Source organism: Diabrotica virgifera, chromosome 7, assembly GCF_917563875.1.
Source record: "Diabrotica virgifera virgifera chromosome 7, PGI_DIABVI_V3a".
Lineage (NCBI taxonomy): Eukaryota > Metazoa > Arthropoda > Insecta > Coleoptera > Chrysomelidae > Diabrotica > Diabrotica virgifera.
Window position 1 is genome coordinate 223,493,647 of NC_065449.1, and position 18,392 is coordinate 223,512,038.

General features: G+C 32.6%; 1 protein-coding gene across 1 annotated transcript in view; it reads right to left on the minus strand.

The window, feature by feature from the left end:
• Window positions 1–2,447: 2,447 nt before the first annotated feature.
• Window positions 2,448–18,392, minus strand: part of LOC114334775 (angiopoietin-related protein 7) — a 37,142-nt gene continuing 21,197 nt past the window's right edge. The window contains exons 4-6 of the mRNA XM_050657182.1: window positions 16,195–16,416; window positions 4,682–4,921; window positions 2,448–2,754 (exon numbers count right to left, since the gene is read on the minus strand). Of these exons, the coding sequence (XP_050513139.1) occupies window positions 2,600–2,754; window positions 4,682–4,921; window positions 16,195–16,416 (617 nt within the window). The 3' untranslated portion in view covers window positions 2,448–2,599. The remainder of the gene's footprint in view (window positions 2,755–4,681; window positions 4,922–16,194; window positions 16,417–18,392) is intronic.

The following is an 18,392-nucleotide window of genomic DNA, read 5'->3' on the forward strand; positions in this document are numbered from 1 at the left end:
TTTCATTTCAAAGATATTTGCTTGGTTCCATACTTTATCCCAACCCAGTGTATTAGTCGAGTGGCAGCAATCGTTATGCCGACCGCGAAAATCAAATTTAAGGTGAATGAGCAATTTTGGTCTATTTTTGTTTTCGAGGTCGCTGAATCCGAATATGAAGTTTGTTTTTATCTAGATGTGGCGGACCATGTTCAAAAATCAAATTTTATACAAAAATGCGGAAAATAAGTTTTGATGATTTTTCAAATTTACCTAGCTGTATCCTTGGTCGCTGTAAATATTTCCTTTTGAAAATTTTACTGTGTCATCTTTGAAGTATTAAGAAAATGTTTAAACAAATCAAAAAAGGAGTTGTTAGTTTTTAAACATTTTGTCATCATGTTTCGTTAGTTTCATGTTTACTTAAAAAAGTTGAGTGACAAATTTTTTAGTTTATAATTTTAACCAACACAACAATAAAATATAATTCATGAAAAACTTTTTGGGAAAATTTTAAGTCAAAATATACAATAGGAAAAAAGTTACGTTACTTCATAGACAAGCGGCACACCCCAAAAAATGCTTGTATCTCGAGATCCTGAGCACGGTGTGGTGAATGGCTAATTTAGATCATACTTTATGATTTTGATATTAAAAATTCGTTTTTTGCTCTTCTTAAGAATTTTGCATTTTGCGGTTGCGTCATTCTTCTTCTGAACCGGCAAACAACTTCTTGGGCTTTTTCTATATATGCTTAGGGTTATAAGTTTTATAGTGGGGAGAAAGGTCAAAACCAGATTAATAATAGCATAGGAATGTTAAAATCATAATAAATTGTATGAATAAAAAATAAGTATAGATAGAAAAGTAAGCCTAACTTTTTTTTTATTATATCCCTATGAGCATTCGAGAATCTGGTCAAGTTTGGAGAGCTGTAAAACCTATATAAATAAATAGAATTAAACAACTTTATAGTGGAAATTATTTGCTGAAAAGCCCTCTACAAAATTGCTAAAATGTTATTTTATTTTAAAATGAACTGAAAAAAATTTATAACCTCCAAATGGAAACTTGTTAAAAATTTTTTACATATTTTTGTTTATATCTTTTTTGTTGGACACTTGACGATAAAAAGTAATAGAAACAAAATTGTACAAAATTTATTTTGATACATTTTATGTCTAATTAAATTTTCCGTAGGGTTGGTAGTTTACGAGATATAGAGCGAAACCCCTTTGCACCCCATTTCCAAGATGGCGGCCGGTGGACAAGGGTGGCGACCCCAAAAACTTGAACTTAAGCTTCTACTAATCCCCCCTATACATTAAAGAATTAAAATTAACTCCTCTAACAAATGCAAGGTATGGCTTAAAAATGTAACATTTTAATGGAGTAAATGTAATGTTAAATTACATTTCACTATTTTCAAGGAAAACTGTTTATTTTGTATAAACATTCTCAATTTCTTTGCAAAACGAAAATGCAGCATCTGCATAAACTCTGGTTAAAGCGGAGAGTGCAGGAAGAGTCTATACCGGTTTCGGAGATCTTTTTCCCCTCATCAGTAAACCCATATCCTCTTCTCTCCGCTTTAACCATTTACCATAGCTTGGGCCTTCCCGAATTGCAAAGAAAGAAATGTCACGGATGAACTAGGGCCATCTACCGGAAAACAAACTAAGTTATCAATCGAAGTAGCGCAGAAAACGACAATAAATATCGCCTATGTACCACCATATTGACAACAGGTGGAATACCTTCTTTTTTCAAAGAAAGTATTCCACCTGTTGTCAATCTGGTGGTACGGAGGCGATATTTATTGTCGTTTTCTGCGCTACTTCGATTGATAACTTAGTTTGTTAGTTAGTTTATTTTGTATTTATTTATTTTTATTAGATATCAAATCTATATTATACGAGGTATGTCAAAAAATTTTAAGTTCGATCAAGATTAAAGTATCTTTATTTTTCACAATATTGAAAAGTCTTATTATAAAAAGTTGTTTGGAGTTAGAAACTATGTTCTAATATGCAATTACTTGTACATCCTTCTAAAGATAAAAAAAATATTTGAAAATTTTTCTCAAATTACGAATACCATTATTATTTTCATTCATAACTCTTTTATTATTAATTTTACGAAGAAAAGTTATTCTTCATAAAAAGATCTACATGGCCTAAAATCTAAGATGCAATCATCATATATCAATTTTTTTCAATTTTATTCATGGTATGTCAAAAAATTATGAATTTCGCTCGAGAGTAGAGTACCTTTGTAGTTCACAATATTTAAATTAGGATATAATTGCATATTAAAACATAGCATTTAATACTAAACAACTTTTCATAATAGAAATTTTCCATATTATGAATTTAAATACGTAAATAAACAAAGTTTTCGTTATGATAATGCTCCCATTCTCAGCTTGTTATCTTATATTATGGAAATAATTCTCAGAAATGAAACAATTTTAATTTCAAATAATTAAATTCTTATTAAAAATATTTTTGTAATAACAGAATATTATTTAATTTAGTAGTAAATATTTTATATAATTTAATATTAAGAAAAATATTATTTATTAATTGCATGTTCAGGAAAAATTCTTCTATTCTCCAATTTACCGAATCATCATTCTTGACCCTGCTAAATTACCTCCATTCTCTAATTCACCCCAGCGTAGTCCCTTCAAACGATATGTTTTAGGAAGAACTACAGTCATAAATTTCCCATTTAAATTGCTACGATGACAATCCACGTACCACCAAGCGCCATCTGAAATACAGAAAAATTGCAGTTTTAAATGAATTTGTAAAAAAAAAATCCATAAGGAAGAACTTCCTGTATTTGGCTGTATACCATTAATTACAAGTGAAATTTAATAAAAAATGTTCTTCTTGGTAAAAGGTAATTAGTTTAAAAAGCCCTAATGGGCTACAAACATATGAACAAAACGTTTTCGCTCTGTAACAAGAGCATCATCAGTGTTACCTAAAAAAAGTATAACCACATTAATTAAGCAAATGTTAAAGTTAATATGATGACCAAGCTAAAGGGAAAGTTTGGTTATACTTACAAGAACAGGGTGAGCCGACCAAAAAATACAAAGGCATTTCAAAAAACAGACAATAGTCTTATATAAATGAAAACATCGAAAAATCCAAAGGATGGATAAAATTCCTAGGGATACGGCCATAGGGCAACATATGACTCCCACACGTTGTAAGTGGGTCAAAAGGTAACTAGGTCATTCTGTTATAAGAGGTGGCAGGCAACTAATAGATGAGACTTCAAAAGCGAATCTGTCTGATGTTAGGACGACAATTGTCAATGATTGAAGTTTTATGAAATTTTGGTTACGCAGCTACTAAATTTAAAGTTATTTATGGTACAATGATAACAGCTAACATCATTGTGTTGGAATTATAAAATTACAAGAACTTAGTGCGAATAAATTATCTAAGATTTATAAAATAATGGGCGAATTTGAAATTCCAAAATCATCAATGAGGTGTATATAAATTGATGAAGTGAAGATAGGCAAACCAAAATACAGGTGGCATGTTTTGCGGTTTGTGTTAAAATTAGATAAATAATATTTGTGAACCAACACAAATGATGGTTGATAAAAAAGGCTGCATGAAGATGAGACAAGTGAATAGGGGTTGTGATATCAAATGCTGAGGAATATTGTAGATGCAAAAAAAACCTTTTTGTAGTTAATAAGATATAGATGGATTCATCAACACCAATTTAAATGACTGAAAAGGTTGTTTTAAAGCTTAGTCCGAATTTCTTTATTCTGTCCTTTTATGTAAAATAACATCTAGGGCAAAGAAAAAATTAATAAAATTGGATAAAAGTATCTAAGCTATGTCTAACGTGAGGTCAGATGAAGTTAGGTGTTGAGTAAAATTATTGAGTAAATGGGGAAATTTTTTTTAAAAATGTGTTTAGTTTAATTAAATTAAAAGGTAAAACAGAATAAAAGAACGGTTGATAGATAAAAAATGACGTTGTGGATAAATTTTTTTTTTGATATCAATATTATGACAATTAATGATGATAATTATTGAGAGACTGGGAACTCAAGAGACCCAACGACCAAATAAACCTGATGATGTGAGTAGAAGGTGGGCTGATAGAATAACTTGATGTGAGAAATTTGATTGAAATATTGTATGTATTGTTGGATGAATGAGTTGAGAAAGTAAAATGGTTATAATTGGACACTAAACGAAGACCAGGTTGACAAAGATGATGTGAAGAGTATGGGAGAGATACTGACTAGATATAGTTGTGCAAAAGTTGTGACAAATATATGTTGTAAATATCGTTAAAATGAAATATTTGGGAGAAAAATTTTTTTTTAAGAAAGGATTATCGAAAATTGAGTGGAATATCTAAAAGTGTAAATGTAGATAGAAAGAAATAATAAAGAAATGAGAACAGTATCAATATAGATGAGAATAATTAGGGGAAGCAAAGATGATATGAGAAACAGATTTATAATGTAATTTATGAAAAGAGTTGACGATGTAAGGGTTGAAAGTCACGATTGAAAGACACGTGGCGATTAACACAATTCGGACTTCTCTGTTTCTCTTTGACTATTTCAAGGTCCTCGTATAGGTCCAATCTCAAAAAGTTCTTCTCGGGGATGTTGTGTAACAGAGATAAGATATAAAAAAATATTTTTTACCAAACTTTTGTGCACAATTGTCGCTGCTGCTATCCTGATCCACATCCAGGGTTGAAAATTTTGCATTGAGATGATAGTTTAGATTATCCTCCCCATCCAAACCTGAATAGTTTCCAAGTTTATTTAATATGTAGCCATCTTTTTCGTTGCCTATTGAGAACGATGTATATTGGGCGTAGTAGTTCTTTTGGTCTGTATCAGTTAATTCTACGAGGAGTTCGCTTGATTGGAATTGGAAATCTAAAATATAACAGAACATTGTAAGGAGGGTATAAAACAATGTTTACGCAATATTAAATATTTTTGATTACAATACATAAACATGAAAACTATATTAAAAATTTCTTTACAAAAGGTACATTTATTAAAAATACCCTTTTGAACCACATCACATAACGTTTTCGGTATGATAATTCCATCATCAATAAAAATGATATAACTCAACCAAATTTTATAAGACAATATAACATTGGAATGGGTGGTGTTGACATTTTTGATCGTTTAGCTGCTTCTTATCGTCCTCGACTGAGATAAAAAAAAATGGTGGTGGAACTTGTTTGCTCATGGATTGAATTTGGCGGTTGTGGCAGCTTTTCGCTTTTTTCAACATGTGAATGCAGGGACTCGAAGAGGAATTAACTAAAATCAAATGGGACTTTGTAGGATTGTCAGAGGTCAAAAGAAGAGGAGAAATGTGTATAGACCTAGAATCAGGCAATCGCCTCTATTACAAAGGAAAGGAGGACGAAACATATGGAGGAATAGGATTTCTGATCAAAGAGAAAATTAAACAAAACGTAATCGAGTATAAGAGCATATCAGATAGAGTAGGATATATCATACTAGAAATTAACAGGAAGACAAGAATGAAACTAATACAAGTATATGCTCCAACAACAACACATGATGAGGAAGAAATTGATAACTTTTATGATGACATCACCACAGCACTGGAAGACAAAAATGTAAAAACAACAATCGTTATGGGAGATTTTAACGCAAAAATCGGAAAGAAAATGGAAGACTCAGAAAACAAAATAGGAAACTACGGATTTGGATCAAGGAATATTAGGGGCGAAAGACTACTAGAATATTTGGAACAACAAAACCTTCATGCAATAAATACATACTTTAATAAGAAGCCAAACCGAAAATGGACATGGGTCTCCCCAAATGGGGTGACAAAAAATGAAATAGACTACTTCCTTTGCCAAAATAAACAAATCTTCGAAGACGTAACTGCACTTAATAAATTCTCAACTGGCAGCGGCCACCGCATACTACGAGCCAAAATAGAAATAAGCAAACTAGCGACGCAGAAATCTAGAAGAAAACCAACTGCTATTGACCATAGCAGAATAAGACAAAACGCAGGAGAATATAGACAGACTTTAAGGGAAAAATATAATCAACAAGTAGCAAAGGAAGAGTCCGAAATTAATAAGATCAATGAAGAAATGAAAGAAAAACTCTTGGAAGCGGAAATGAAAACTGCCAAAAAACTAACAACAAAAGAAAATAGATTAAGTAGCGGGACAGTTAAATTAATGGAAAGTAGACGAAAACTAATAAGCAAAAACAAAAGAAACACAGTAGAATACGTAGAACTAAAAAAACTTATTAGAAGAAAAACCAGAGAGGATCTAAGAAAACACACTGAAAATGAAATCGAGAAAGTAATTGAGAGAACTAAGGGCCTAAAATGCTTACGACCAAATTTAGGGAAACCACTACTCATTTCAATAAAGGATGAAACAGGACGGGAAGAGAGGAGAAAAGATAAGATATCAGAAGAAGTAGAAAGGTTTTATAAAGAACTATACACCTCAAAGAAAGACGCAAACTTCAACACTCAGGAATATATCAAGAAAACAATCACGAATGTAAACTCAGAAACACTACCAAAAATAGAAAATTATGAAATAGAAGCAGCACTATCACAATTAAAGAACAACAAAGCACCAGGACCAGATGGAATCCTTGCTGAAATGTTGAAAGAAGGGAAAGAAGAAATCTTACAAACATTAAGAAATCTGTTTAATCAGTGTCTATATAAAGGAGAAATACCCGACGAATGGAACGAAAGTCTTACAATCCTGCTATTTAAGAAAGGCGACAGAAAGGACATAAAAAATTACAGACCCATCTCACTGCTGTCGCAAACGTATAAACTATTCATGAGGATTATCAACAACAGACTAACACACAAATTGGACTCGGATCAACCAGTAGAGCAGGCAGGATTCCGAAAGGGATATAGCACCACTGACCATCTTCTAACAATTAGGACACTAATAGAAAAATCTAACGAATACCATATATATCTGCACTTAGCGTTCGTTGACTACGAAAAAGCATTTGACAGCGTGGAAATGTGGGCAATAGAAAAAGCTATAAACAACTGTCGAATAGATTCCAGATACAGAATGCTAATACATAATATATATAAGAAAGCAACAATGACAGTACAATTGGAAGAAACCACAAAACCCATACCAATTAACAGAGGAGTGCGACAGGGAGATGTTATTTCTCCTAAACTATTTACATTAGCACTGGAAGATATTTTCAAAACAATGGAACGGACAAACATGGGAATGAACATAAATGGAAAGAAACTAAACCACCTAAGGTATGCAGACGATGTAGTAGTCATAGCATCAAGTTTTGAAGAACTACAAATTATGCTAACCGAACTAGTAAATGAATCTGAACAAATAGGTCTAAAAATGAATTTTGCCAAAACAAAAACATTGACAAACACACAAGACAATAGAAACGTAATACTAAACGACACCACAATAGAAGCGGTTAACGATTATATATATTTGGGACAGATTATAAAAATAAATAAGGAAAACCAAACAGCGGAGGTAAAAAGAAGGGTCAGATTAGCCTGGGCAGGATTTGTAAAATTAAAATGGGTCCTAAAGAATCAAAAAATACAACAATACTTAAAAACAAGAGTGTTTGACCAGTGCATACTCCCAATTCTCATATACGCATGCCAAACATGGACCTTGACCAAGGCAAACATGGATAAAATAATAAAGACACAAAGAGCCATGGAGAGAGCAATGTTAGGAGTAAAATTGACAGACAAAAAGCAAAACAACTGGGTCAGAAATAGAACAAAAGTCAAAGACGCAGGCCAACATATAACCAGGCTAAAATGGAGCTTCGCAGGTCATAACGCTAGACAAACGGACAATAGGTGGAATAGCACGATACAACAATGGAGACCATGGACAGGAAAGAGAGCAAGAGGACGACCCCAGATGAGATGGGGAGACGACATTAAAAAGATAGGAGGAACGCACTGGAAAGCACTAAACAGAAGCGAATGGAGGAAACTGGGGGAAGCCTATGTTCAGAATTGGACGAGAAAGGGCAAAAGAAGAAGAAGAATGCAGGGACAAATATAACACACATTGAGATTCGCAGAAACGTTGCTCTAGCACTTATAAAAGCAGGTTCAGGTAAAAGAAAAAGAAAAGGCGGTTCATCTGCCCCTGTTCTAAGCGACATAAAATTTGACGGGATAAATCACATTCCCGAAGGCACTAACCAAGGACGTTGTGTTGTGTGCTATAAAAATACTAGACTTCAGTGCAGTAAGTGTGAAAAGCGACTTCATAAAATAGTCCTTTCTTTCACGGTTTTTGCTCTAAATTTTAAGGAACCGCTTGGATTGACATGACATTTGGCATACGTATAGCTTACATGTCAAAGAAAAAAAGTGATATTGTGCCGATGTGTGCTTTTGCCCTGGGGGTGACTTTCACCCCCTCTTGAGGGTGAAAAAATATATGTCCAAAATAAGTCCGGAAATGGGTTAACTGACTAATTTTAAGTAACTTTTGTTCTATAGAGCTTTTTCGCCAAGTCAACACTTTTCGAGTTATTTGCGAGTGAATATGTTCATTTTTTAACAAAATAACCACATTTTTAGACGGTTTTTCGCAAATAACTCAAAAAGTAAGTATTTTGTCGAAAAAAAACGTTCTTAGCTAAAATATAGCTTATAAAAAAGTAAGAAAATGGTGTATGCGTTAGGTCTCTGGATCTCGTAGAACCAGAGTTATAGCCAATTAAAAATAGATTCATATTCACCAAATTTCAAATAGAATATTTCGACGTGAAATATCCAAAAAATTAAGCACTTTTTGGGGAAAACCCATTAAAACTTTTTTAAAGTGTTTAAAAAAAGCTTTATTTCTGTTTTTACAAAAAGTTTCTAGCATTAAATTTAAGCAAGTTACGCTAAAAATAAATTTGGTCCCTTTTGTTTTTGCAAAAAAAAAATCGGGAAGACCACCCCCTAATTAGCAACTTAAGTGAAATTAATCGTTACCGCTCCATAAATTATTTTACTTATGTCGTCTTTATATGATTTGTAAGTTTTATCGATTCAAAGTGCTTATTTTTGAAAAAATTTGGTTTCAAAATAAAATTTTTTAAAATTTAAATTTTCAAAAATATGCTTTTTTTCAAAATAACTTAAAAATTGTTAGAGATACCAAAAATCTCGAAAAACAAAAAAAGTCAGATTTGCTTTTCTAAATATCATGTATTTTTTTGTTTTTCTGTTAGACAAAAATTGATTAAGATTTGGTGTTTCTAAATTTGCATACATTCGTGATCAATGACTCGTTCAACCCCTTTTAACTACAGCCCTTTCAATAATAAGGACTTTGAACCGATGAAACTTACAGATTATATAAACAATATATACACGAGTTAAGAAACTTGTAAAGTGGTAACGATTGTGTTCAATTAAGATACTAATTAGGGGGTGATTTTCTCGATTTTTTTACCAAAACCAAAAGGGACTAACTTCATTTTGCGCGTAACTTGTTTAATTTTGATGCTAGAAATTTTTTTATAAAACAAAAATTAAGCTTTTTTAAAAACTTTTAATTAAGTTGTAATGAGTTTTCCCCGAAATGTGCTTCATTTTTATTTATTTCACATTAACGTATTCCATTTGGAATTTGACGAATATGAACCTATTTTTCATTAGCTATAACTCTGCTTCTACTAGGTGTAGAGACGTGAGATATACACCATTTTTTAAAAAATTTTACCGGCTATATTTCTGTTAAGAATATTTTTTCGACAAAATATTACTATTTGAGTTATTTGCGAAAAACCGTCTAAAAGCGTGGTTATTTTGTTGAAAGAATGAACATATTCACTGCCAAATAACTCGAAAAGTATTGACTTAGTGAAAAAACTCTATAGAACAAAAGTTACTTAAAATTAGCCAGTTTATCTATTTCCTGACTTTCTTTGGACGAATATTTTTTCACCCCCAAGAGGGGTGAAAACCACCCCCAGGGCAAAAGCACATATCGGCACAATATCACTTTTTTTCTTTGACTTGTTAGCTATGTGTATGCCAAATTTGATGTCAATCCAAGCGGTTCTTTAAAATTTAGAGATTTTGCAATATTTTATCGTTAAAGAACGGACTAAAAATAAATGTTTCGACCAATCTCGTACACCTAATAAATAATTGTTGTATATGTTATCTTATTTTTACTTATTATAGACATTTGTGCTAATAATAAACCTTTTTTCAAACAGTTAAGTATTTTATTTTTAGAAAATACATAATACCTTACATGCCAACTTTCCCAAAATGGGAGCAACATGATAAAGACAAAATACAGCAGCAATATATTTTTTTACTTCAAAATCTATTACAATATGTCAAAATCAAAAGACATTTTACATATTATCTGTTTATTCCAAATATTTCGTATAGCCGCCATTAAAAGGTTAATTCAATTTCTAAAATATATTCTTCCCTATATTTATTTTCCTTAATATGTATGTGAGATGGGGTGTTATGAACAGGACTTATAGACCGGGAGATATTATACAGAAGTTCAGCCACGATTTTTTAAGTCCTGCCCTTTGCAATAGTGGAAGCGTAGACGAGGTACTTACAATTTGTGGAAATATCCACAAATTTCCTGTGACATTTTCCTGTAAAAATTAGATTTTCCCAAAAAATAAAAATTGCGTTTTGCGATGAATTTCTGAGTCCTGCCAAATCCGTAGAATGACAGGATACTATGGATTTTATGAAGAAAATTTTTTGGGCAGGAGGGTTGCAAACAAGCTAACGGAGTATATACAAACACGTAAGAAAAATAATGAAATTTTCATGATTTTCTGGGTCCTGCCAACTAAATAAATTAAACATATTTATTTCAAAATGATGAAAAAAATGTTGGCATGACGTCTCCTACTGTTTAAGTATACTTGTCCCTTGGAAAATTATGCTCAAAATTTTTACCCTGATTCCGTAATTTTCTGAGTCCTGCCTTTAAAGAGTTATAATACTCAAATACAATCATTACTTTTTCGGTACTCGGCAGGAAAATTAAACGTTCTAGTAAGACGGCAGGAGTCCTAGATTTGTAAAAAATTTGTGAAAAATTCCACGATGTTCTGAGTCATGCCATTTTGCATATGTTTCAAGAATCTTAATAGAAGTCTATTTACAAAGAGGCTGGATGGTTTTATAGTTAGTTCGTATACAGGGTGGGGCATTAGTGTGACAAAGTCCAATTACTCGTTTGTCGTAAGAGATACCAAAAAAAGTTATTTAGGTAAAACGTGGGGCAAAGAGAGGATCATAATATAAAAATATTTTTTAACATACAGGGCTACCCGTATTGACAGAGTGACACAAAATTATGTTTTTTTAATGGAACACCTTGTAGATAATTTTAAGGTCCCTAAAATAATTTTAAGACAATTTAACACAATTCACATCATCTAAAAATGTTTCCTAAGGGAGTTAGAGCTCTTTGAAGATGGCGCCTTGTAATTAGATTTTTTTATCTCCAGAACGTTTCCATTTCGATAGACAAAACTGGTCCGTCTTTTTATCTTTCAGATATAAATCGATTCCATCAATTGCAAATCTCTATTACCGGTCATAGGAGTCCGTTTTGGGTAGGACAACGGTTATTTTATCGCATAACTTTTTTGTCTTTAACTTTTAAGCATTTTTGACATTATATTATTAAATTGTGAGGTATTCTAGTACTAAACGATACTCTTGCTGTAAGTCGGTAGGATGCACCGTTTTCTAGAAAAATCAATTTCAAAATTTTTCGTATTTTGAGTTTAAGAAAAATTTGAAAAAAATAAAAAAAACAACGGTGTGTTTACCGACTTAAAACAAGAGTAACTTTTGGTACTAAAATACCTCGTAATTTAATACTCTACTGTCAAAAATGATTAATAATTAAAGCAAGTTATGAGAGTTCGTTGATCTACCCAAGACGGACGCCTATGACCGATACTAGAAATTCACAATTGATAAAATATTCATCTCTGGAAGAGAAATAAACGTACCAGTTTTCGTTTTTCGAAATAGTTTTTTTTTTATTTTTTTTTTCAGATTCAAAAACCGAAAAATTTTTGAAATCAATTTTTCTAGAACACGGCGTATCCTACCGACTTAAAGCAAGAGTAACTTTTAGTACAAGAATACCCCTTCTTCTTATGGTGCCTATCCGTTACGGATGTTGGACACTAACATGGCTATTCTGACTTTGTTGACTGCTGCCCTGAAAAGTCCGGTAGTGGTTAAGTTAAACCATTTTCGCAGGTTATGCAGCCAGGATATCCTTCTTTGTCCTGGACCTCTTTTCCCATGCACTTTACCTTGAAGTATGGTCCGAAGTAGGTCATATCGTTGTTCATTGCGCATTACATGGCCCAGGTATTCCAGTTTGCGACGTTTTATGGTTACGACTAGTTCGTGCTCTTTACCCATTCTATGTAGAACTTCTTCGTTGGTAACTCTGTCTATCCAGGAAATCCTCAAAATGCGTCTATAGCACCACATCTCAAATGCTTCGAGTCTCTTCAGTGATGCTTCAGTTAAGGTCCATGACTCCACGCCATATAAAAGAACGGAGAATACGTAGCACTTTAGTAAACGAATTTTTATTTCCAATTTTATATCGTGGCTGTTAAAGATTTTTTTCATTTTGACGAAGGCTGATCTTGCCTTCTCGATCCTTATCTTAATTTCCGTCGATTGGTCCCACTGTTCATTTAAGTTTGCACCCAAATAACAAAAGTTGGTGATTTGTGTTATAGGTTGTTGGTTAACTAGTAATTGACCAGGTGGTATCCTATTTTTGCTTATAACCATGTATTTGGTTTTTTTGATGTTAAAATCAAGCCCAAACCTGCTACTTACTTCTGCCACCCTGGAGACAAGTGTCTGCAGATCTTCAAGACTGTCTGCAAAAATGACAGTATCATCAGCGTATCTTATGTTGTTCAATCGTTCTCCGTTTATAAGTATTCCCTCGTCTATGTCCGTTAGCGCTAGGTTCATAATGTGCTCTGAATATGTATTGAACAATAATGGGGACAATATACATCCCTGTCGCACACCTCTTTTTATCTTTATGTCGTCTGTTAACTCATCCCCTACTCTAACAGCTGCAGTTTGTTCGTAATAGATATTGTTTATTATACGGCGATCTCTGCTGTCTAGACCAATTGAATTTAATATTTTCATCAGTTCGTCATGTTTTATTCTATCGAACGCTTTCTGGTAATCAACAAAACACACATATATATCACAATTCACGTCTCTACATCTTTGAAAGGGAACTTGTATTGCAAAAAGTGCCTCTCGAGTACCCAATGCATCCCTGAAGCCGAATTGTGTGTTTGTCATGTGTTCTTCACACTTTTTATATATTCTTTTATGTATAATTTTTAAAAAAGTTTTCAGGAGATGGCTCATAAGGCTTATTATTCGATAATCTTCACATTTTTTGGCATTGGGTTTTTTAGGGATTGTTATAAAAGTTGATCTTAGCCACTGTTGGGGTATTTTTCCACTTTGGTATATTTTGTTGAAGATCAAGGTAAGTCTTTTTACTTCGTCTTTATCCATAATTTTTAAAAATTCTGAGTAGAACTCGTCTGGTCCTGCGGCTTTTCCCTCCTTAATGTTGTTTATAGCAGCTTCTACTTCCGCTTCGAGAATAGGTGGTCCGGTATCGTCATTTTTATTTTGTGTGATGGTGACATTCCTATCGTCTTCAAATGTTGTTGTCACATAGTTCATACATGTTGTTTTTGTTTCTTCAATATCAACTATTGTATTTCGTTGAGCGTCTGTTAAGTGTCCCGGCCTTTTTGACTTATAGATGCCTGCTGCTTCTTTGATCTTTTTGTGGAGGTTGAAGGAATCGTGTTTACATTCCAACATCTCGATTTCTTCACACTGTTCTTCCAGATTTCTGTTTTTAGCTTCTCTGACAGCTTTTTTTATCTCTTTGTCTAGAAACTGATATGCAACGTAGTCTTTCCGCTTGGATTCTCTTCTTCTGTCCATCATCTGTAATATACCGTCGGTCATCCATGGTTTTTTCTTTTCTGTCTTTTTCGGTCGCAGGTATTGGTCTAATATTTCCTTCCCAATGTTTTCTAAGTGGTTTATTTCTGTGTCAACATCATTAACTACTTCTGACTTGGATATGTTGTTCTTCAGATATTCCCGTACTTCTTGCTTTATGTCATCATCTCTTAGTTGTTTGAGATCGTATCTTATAGGATTAGGTTTGTGGATTTTTTAAATTTCAGACGAAACTTACCGACAAGTGGGTTATGGTCTGACTTAATATCTGCACCAGGGTAGGCTTTCACTGATGTTATAGAGTTTTTGAATCTTTTATTTATTAAAATATAGTCAATCTGGTTTCTTATGAGAATACCCCATAGTTTAATAATCCAGTGTCAAAAATGCTTAAAAGTTAGACACAGAAAAGTTATGGGATAAAATATCCGTTTCCCTACCCTAAACGGACGCCCATGGCCGGTACTAAAAATTGACAAATGATAGAATATGGAATCGATTTATCTCTGGAAGATAAATAGGTGTACCAGTTTTCGTTTTTCTAAATAGAAGTGTTCTGGAGTTATTAAAAAAACTAATTAGAATACGCCATCTTTAAAGAGCTCTAGCTTCTTTTGGGAAGCATTTTCGGACGAGGTGAATTTAGTTAAATTTTCTTAAAATTATCTGAGGAATCTCCTGGCTTCGATTGTTAGAAGAGTTTCTGGACACCCTGTATAATAGGTACAATCCCTACTATAACCAATTAATTGTAAAATTATTGATTTTCTTCCTTAAAAATTCTTTATTACCTTTACTTAGATAAAAATGTGATCTAATCGCTTAAAATAAATAATATGTTACAGTTTGGTATTAGATTTGAAAGGTGTGTAAAAATAAGAGACATTACTCAGGAAAATAATATTTAATACCGTACGAGTATTTTAACGATATAAAAATTATTTTTTATGTATTAAATATATTTACGGTCATCCTGCCACGTTGTAAACGGTTTTAGATTAGCGTTTTTTAAACATACCTGACATGGCATGACTCAGAAAATTGTGGTGATATGGATATGTTTGTACATATAACCTCCTGCAATACTTTTACTGACTTAAAATTTTATTTTTATATACGAAATAACTACACAACCATCCTGCCTCTTTGTAAATATCTTTATATTAACATTCTTGAGATATGTCCAAAATGGCATGACTCAGAAAATCGTGTATCTTTCCACGAATTTCCTTACACATTTTTTAACTATGTTTAGTAAAAAAGGTGTAACTAAACATCCTGCCATTTTGAATAATGTCTACTTAAATTATTTATTTTATAATAAAATTTATTTTATGACTTCCGTGAAAATCACGGAACCAGGGTGAAAATTTTCCACAGAATTTGCCAAGAGACAAGTGCAGTTAAACATTAGGAGACGTCATGCCAATATTTTTTTCGATCATTTTCAAATAATTATGTTAAATTTATTAAGTTGGCGGGACTCAGAAAATTATGAAAATTTCATTATTTTCATTACATATTCGCATATCCATATACTCCCTTAGTCCTTTTGCAATCATCCTACCCAAAAAATTTTCTTCATAAAATTGATAGTATCCTGTCATTCTATGGATATGGCAGGACTCAGAAATTCATCGTAACTCCCCTTTTTTCCACATGGAAAATCTAATTTTCACAGGAAAATGTCACAGGAAACCCGTGGATTTTTCCATAAATTGTAAGTACCTTTCCTAACCTTCCAGTATTGCAAAGGGCAGGACTTAGAAAATCGTGGTTGAAGTTCTGTTAATATCTCCCTGTTTATTAGTGTCTATGCATTTTGGATGTATCTTAGTTACGAGTGACGTTGCGACCTTGACAGACATGGTGGTGAGATCTGATATTTGTCTCAATTAGAATCAAAAAAATTGACCTATTGGGCTGACCAACTATTACTATATAAACAATGATAACGGGCTTGAGCCTGCATAAACCCAGACCTGCATTGAGTGTTAAGCTACTCAGTTCACCTCACACATATCTCACAGTAAAAAGACTCTGCACTCGACAAACTTACGCTTTAATAGTTAAAGAGATATTCTCTAAGCTAATATTGTATTACCTGTCATGTGGTAAATATTTTCCAATCCAATCCAAAATTCACCCCTAAGATCACCAAAACCGAATTTATAGTCTCTCCAAGGTAGGTAAAAATCTTGAGATCCATCAAACCTTTTCTGAATATGAGTCCAGCCACCTCCTTTGGTTTCCATATCGCACAAAACAGCAAAAGGCTTGATACTTCTTTTAGGTTTTATTATGTACACGTCTGACTTATTTTTACCTGAAATAGTAATAATCCACTGAACGATTAAATTTTGTATCACTCTCTTCTGTCAACTATTATAGGCCTGGATCCTGCGCACCAAAAAAGTTAATTAACAGTAAGCTGAAAATTTTTTAATAGCTTAACGGTGTCTAGTCGGACAAACTTTGATCTTCGGGAACACTGAAACAGGGAAGTTTTAATATTGTGGAACAGTTTAAAAATTTGGAACGTCAGATTACGAAAACGTCCCATGTATTTTGTCGGACAGAATATCGAATTGATTTGTTACCCTTTCATCAAACTCTCATGTAAAAATCAGACTGCTATTAATAACCAACATGATTCTTGTCATTTGATATGTTCTTCGTGTTTCACTAATTAAAATGCCCAGTTGGTAATACATACCAGTCTGATTTTTGCACGAGAGTTTAATGAAATAGTAACAAATCAATTGGAAGATTTGTCCGACCAAATACATAGAACATTTTCGTAGTCTCACGTTTCAAATTTTTAAACTGTTCCACAATTAAAACTTCCCCTGTTCCAGTGTTCCCATACATCAAAGTTTCTCCGACTGGACACCGTTAAGCTAAACAAATTTTCAGCTTGCTATTAATCAACTTTTTTTTGTTACGCGAGATCAGGTCTATTACTAAAGCTCGGATTATAGGCAAAATGCCTTTTTTTGCCTATTTTGCCTATTATAATTGTTTTTTGCACTTTTTGCCTTTTTTCGTAAATTCCGCCTATTTGTGCCTTTTTTAAAATTTCATGTTATTACCCATGATATTATTCTATTACTAAACCATTCTATAATAAAATTTTGGGTCAATAATAAACTTTGTTATATAACAGATAAGGGTTTGTTATATAACAGATTTCTAGGAAAATGTATCTGATCGAGACTTGAGGGTTAACTATTTGGAAATCCCTTAGCTTTATTAGTTTATTATCAGTTGTACAATCGGTTACTGTATCAGAGTTTAGTCACAAATTGCTATATCCTAGTTTAGTTTGGTTGCGTATACCGAAAAGCAAAGAACACGTTTTAAAACGTTTTAGACATTTGTGTGAAAAGATGACATCTAAATTAAGGCTATGGATCGCACCTTATTCGGAACTTTCTCTAGAAGGAGATGAAGCATTTTGTAAACCATGCGGCAAATCGGTAAGTTTTATTTTTTCTCTTTTTTCTCGTCCCACAACATAACTAAATTCTAAAGCGGTTTTAGAATTCTAATTATTTTTTTTTAAATTCTCAGATTTCAAGTAGAAAAAAGTACTTTATTGACCAGCATTGTGGAACCCCACTTCATAAACGTAATTTGGAAAAATTAAATTCCTCTAAGTTAGCCCAAATATCTCTGCGGGATAGTTTAGGCAGTTAAAAAAAAAGGAGGAAGACGCATTTAAATTTGATTTATGCCAGATGATGATTGCATCCAACATTCCTCTATATAAAGTTAATAACCCTAGTTTTAAATGCTTTTTCGAAAAATCTCTTAATAAATCCTTACCGGACGAGAGTAGATTGAGAAAACATACTGTGGAAAAATGTTATGTGGAATGTATTTCAAAAATTAAGCGGGGGTTAGAGGGCAATTTTTTGTATATTATCGTGGATGAAACGACAGATGTATGCGGCAGGTATATAGCTAATTTAACGATTGGAATTTTGAACGAAAACTTTGCGAGAAAACCTTATTTAGTTGCCGTTAAAGAATTGGAAAAAACAAACAATTTAACAATAAGTCGATTTATACAAGATAGTATAACAAACCTCGTTTTACCCAATCCTATACCAGTGAATAAAATAGTTTTAATGCTTTCAGATGCTGCGGCATATATGTTAAAAGCTGCTGTTAATTTTAAGATTTTTTATCCTAATTTAATTCATTGCACTTGTGTAGCCCACGGGGTAAATAGAATTGCTGAAGAAATAAGAAATCTGTTTCCGTTGGTAAATAATTTTTTAAATTTTATGAAAAAAG